Source organism: Bidens hawaiensis, unplaced genomic scaffold (assembly GCF_021521415.1).
Source record: "Bidens hawaiensis isolate Kalapana, Puna unplaced genomic scaffold, B.hawaiensis_p1.1 tig00001412_1, whole genome shotgun sequence".
NCBI lineage: Eukaryota > Viridiplantae > Streptophyta > Magnoliopsida > Asterales > Asteraceae > Bidens > Bidens hawaiensis.
Window position 1 is genome coordinate 1,673,588 of NW_027491079.1, and position 4,680 is coordinate 1,678,267.

General features: G+C 38.9%; 1 protein-coding gene across 1 annotated transcript; it reads right to left on the reverse strand.

Moving 5' to 3' along the window:
• Positions 1-362: 362 nt before the first annotated feature.
• On the reverse strand, positions 363-3,887 carry LOC143574763 (uncharacterized). Its single transcript, XM_077059306.1, has 5 exons — positions 3,863-3,887; positions 3,507-3,769; positions 2,555-2,766; positions 2,137-2,404; positions 363-719 (listed from the first exon to the last, which is right to left on the reverse strand). The coding sequence occupies exons 1-5, from the start codon at positions 3,885-3,887 to the stop codon at positions 408-410; spliced, it is 1,080 nt and encodes a 359-aa protein (XP_076915421.1). The 3' UTR covers positions 363-407.
• Between the last annotated feature and the right edge of the window lie 793 nt (positions 3,888-4,680).

The window sequence follows — 4,680 nt, forward strand, 5'->3', positions numbered from 1 at the left end:
ACCCAGGGTAGTGGGTTCGGTGGTATGATTAGATCGGGTCTTTTGATCCTTGTTGTCGGGTTGATGTGTCACTTCCCTCTACGTTAAGCTCTTCATGTTATCGATCTTGAAAAAGTGATGATGGTCTGATGGGTGGAAGGGCTGGGTACACGGGGACGAGAGTGTGAATCGGGTCAGATTAGGGTGGTTCAATTTACAATATTTGCGGGCCTATGTGGAAAAGGATTATTGGGCCTTGTATGCATTTGGCGGTTAGACAAAGGGTGGTATTGTGGTTCTAAGAAAATGATATGATATGATATACTACAATAATATTCATATTATATTCATATTGCATGTATCTTATAATGTGCATACCAACATGGCAAGAAACAAAGACCAAATTCATCAAAGAACTGTAAACAAAGTTATTTTAGATCTTTAAGTAGCCTTTTAAGAATGTCATCAATCACACCATCAGCATAAGGCAACGTGTGTCCAGTGCCGGTCACCTCATGATAGTTTACCCATTTGACTTGTTCGGCTATATACCGCTGCAATGTCACAGGCACGATCAAGTCTTCATCCCCCATCCACAACTGAACTGATCCATCGTTGTTTGGAAATGGATTTTTAATATCCATTGGATCAAAATCCCACTTACCGAATCCAATATTCAAGTCGCAGTGGATTGACTCGAATTCACCTTGTTGTTTTGGCTGTGTTCTGACTGTTTCCAACTGTAACGTAACAAAAACAGTAGGACAAGTGTGCTGTATAAATTTCAGAAGCTTAAATGTGTCTTGAATTTCAGCTAAAAATATCATCTTCATAAAATATATATTACTATGTTATTTTCTTGAATTGTGTTTTGCAATTCAAAAAGGGGTAGCGACGCAGCTTGTTGCCTGCTTGCCTTTTGTTTCGATGTAATTAGTTATTATTTACAACTTGAGATTTAATAAGAGTTTAATACTCTCAATTCTTGTTGGAAAAATGTAAAATTTGATTAGGGTAGTAAAGGAGTCATGTTTGTGGATTGGCCGGTCGAACCCGACATGAATACGAAGTTCGTGACACACATGAACGCCAATACATTGCATACGTATAAAGTAAATTACTTTTTTTTTTCATATTAATAAAACAAAAGAGTTAACTCGCAAAGTTGACCCGAACAAACCTGTTTATCTAAGTGTGATGGTGAGATCACGCTGAAATTAACCCAGAATCAGTCAAACTAAACTCAAACCTTGTATAATTAATGTGTTAGGTCAGATATAGTTTTCGTGTTTTTCACTAATTTGATGTCCAATCCGTGGAAATTGAAATTTACCAAATCTGATGTCTTTCCAGTAGCAGCCAAAATAAGTCAATAAGTTAGACAGCTACTTAACTTAAAATTAAAGCAAGCGGGAAAATATTTATGATATTCAGAAGACCTAGTCTTACACTAAGGCAAACATCAATGTTAGCAAAGAAAAAAAAGATGACCAATAATGCATTTTTTTTCATAAGTCTATTGTAGTTGTACCATATTTAAAAAATGAAATTAAAAGAAATCACTTATCAGTTTTCCAACCGTATCTATCTTCAAAAATTGGATGTCATATAGTATATTCAGAAAAATTGACTAAATCATCATCATCATACTTAATAAATCCCACCAATAGCAAAGCTATGGTAGGGTCAGAGGAGGGTAAGACGTAGACAGCCTTACATCTATTCCGTAGGAATAGAGATGCTGCTTCCGATGAGACCCCCGGCTCGATAGTAGTTTTGCATCAAGTCTTGGACATAAGGCACATAACACTCAACCACTGGGACACCGGCCGATTGGTGTGTGTAACCTTGTCTTTCGGCTATCAACGCCACCACATGATGCCTGATTAACCTTCCGCCACAAAGAAAAATTGACTAAACAAAAAGAAATTTCAAATGATAAACCAAGTTATGAATCAGATTGACATGATCATGCAAAAATTTATAAACAATATGTTCTTTAGGTTCAAAATAAGTTAAGAATATGCTTTTTACTGTTACAGTGTTACTATTAGAAAACGGGACACTTGCGACTGTGCATAGCTTTTGTGACATGATTCTTTTGCGACAACTAAATCTTGTTTATGGGCATAATGCTACGTAATAAAAAACTAGTACCTGATGTGGATTCATGGCTGAAAATAATTTTGCATAAACTTCTCTATCTGGTGGAGATATTACAGCAGGGTGTCCATGGATTAAAGAAAAGCAAGGAAACCATGTTTGAGTGTTCCACCAGTAGGTCAACCATGGTAGGTGGTGAGCAACCCAGTAAGACCATTGATCTTGTTTAAGTTGTCGACTATATGCTTCGTTGGTTAAGTTTGATGGTAGGTTAGGCCACCAATAATTGATCCCCGGAGAAATAAGAACAGCTCCGGCTAGTCTGTAACCATCATAGGGATTGGTTAAACGTACCCCATCCTCTTAGTTAATGGGAATGTAACAAGTAAAAAACGAGGGATGGACATTTAAAATATACTTATTATATATATTGTATTGAAAAACTTGAAAATTTTAGTGAATTTTGAACTACCTGTGAGGGATGTACTTGAGACAAGACCATATGACCTGCCCACCCATAGAGAATCCGACCACATAGAAATTTGGTCCGAGGTTCAGTTGATCCGCAAACTCCTCAATATCAAATGCCAAGCTCTTCACGGTTCGCTTAGGGTCAGGGTCACTCTCACCATAACCTGGCCGGTCTATTGAGGCAACATACACTCCTAGTTCTTTAACAAGCGCCTACAAATATCGAATTTTTTGTGCAAGTAGTTTGTCAAGGCCCATACTGATACTTCCAAATGTTTTTTTAAACATCTTGTATTTCTAAGCGATTCACTACCACTGTAAGCAAATTCAACAGAGTTTCAACAAACTCTGTGGAGTTTGCTTGTCAGCCAAGTGAATTTTAATCAGAGCTTGCTTTCAAGGGTAGCAAGTTGTTTAGAAGTACAAAAGGTTTAAAAAAAACATTCAGAAATACCAGTTTGGTTCCTAAACCGCCTACTAATACAACAAAACAAATCACCATTAATAAGAAGCTAGCATCAGCGCCGGCCGAAAAGGTGTGGCTGGTTGGTCGACGGCCATAGGCCCGAATGTTTTTTTTTAATTATAAGTATTTTTATTAAAACAATATGTATATTTAGTGTTTAAAATCAGCTACATAACCACTAACTTAATCTAGTGGCAAATAGATGCTACTCCCAACTAGAAGGTTATGAGTTCTAGTCTTACTTCTGACATGTTTGATTTTATTTTTATACAAAACTTTTTTATACAACCTAAATTATAACGAAGTAAGCCTATATCAAAATTAAATTATTTAAACCCAACAAAATGCTCATTGTACTTAACGCCCAAAAAAAAATTTCACCTTCGGCCCAAAACTTTTTTTGCTCTCTTGGAGCTGGCCCTGGCTAGCATACCCAAAGGATCACAGGAAATATTAAGAGGTTAGGAATGAATCCGTTCATCCATACCGGTGAGGCTGCGGTGGCAAAAGGATGATAATACTTGCTACTACCAAAGCCATGAATGTATATTATTTTAGCTTTGGCTGTATCTTTTGGAACTCCAGATTCTTCATACGCTATATGTCTTCCATCACGAAGCTTAATCCTTGGGGAAGCAATTGCAGGTCCGTCTGGTGATCCCAGTGATCTTGGAGGTGGAGGACGAGTAGTTTCATAAGCCCATGCTAACAATCCCACGAAGATCACAAGCAGTATTTTGCTCAAGATCGCTTGAAACAAGAGAATTAGAGATTCATAGTTAGTCTTGTAATGACCAACACATTTTCTAAAAGATGAAGATGGAATTAACAAATGAAACTCACCTGGGGAGGAAATGGATTTCGACATGTTGTGGTTACTGGTTAGTAGGAGACTGGGGAGATACTTATTGGCCATGGCATATGACTTCGACAAGTACTTAATAATTTAATACATTTTGATCGTGTGGTTGATACTTGATAACGTGTCTTAAAATTTAAACGAAATTTCTTATTTTGGAAATACTTTTAAAAGAAATAAACATGTGGTAGTTGTTTTTCTAAAAAATGTCTAGCCTGCGTTGCGCAGACCACACGTAGACATTGCCATCTACTGACTGTTTGCTTTCTCGAAATCATTTCATTAAAAAAATGCATGCGTAAGCTCTTTTTGGTGCAGACTTGGCTCATCCACTTATAAAATCTTCTAAGGTCTGGAGAGGGTTAAAACACTACACCCTACCAACACCCACTACCCACCACCACCAACACCCACCATTCGTCATCACCACCACTGTCCACCACCACCATTCACCACCCACCCACATCACCACTGTCCACCACAACCACACACCGTTCGCCGCCACCACTCACCCACCGTTCCCCATCACCATCGTCCACCACCCACCACCATAGTCCGCCACCACCACCATCCACCATAACCGTTTACCACCCATCGTCCGCCACCACCACCATCTACCACCATCATCCACCACCACCACTTTCCACCTCCACCTTCTGCCACCATACTACTGCTACCACCACCGTGCACCACCACCCCCCATCTACCACCACCACCACCCAACACTACCACTATTACCATTCAGCACCACCACCACCCACCACCACAGTTCGTACACCACCACCGGATTATTTTAGCAATC

Bases quoted from the DNA above. Each gene is read 5' to 3' on its own strand.
- LOC143574763 (XM_077059306.1), bottom strand. From the start codon at position 3,887: ATGTCGAAATCCATTTCCTCCCCAG. The intron at 2,405-2,554 runs GTAGTTCAAAAT...TGATGGTTACAG, and splicing joins CTCAAGTACATCCCTCACAG to ACTAGCCGGAGCTGTTCTTA. The intron at 720-2,136 runs GTACTAGTTTTT...GTTACGTTACAG, and splicing joins CAGCCATGAATCCACATCAG to TTGGAAACAGTCAGAACACA.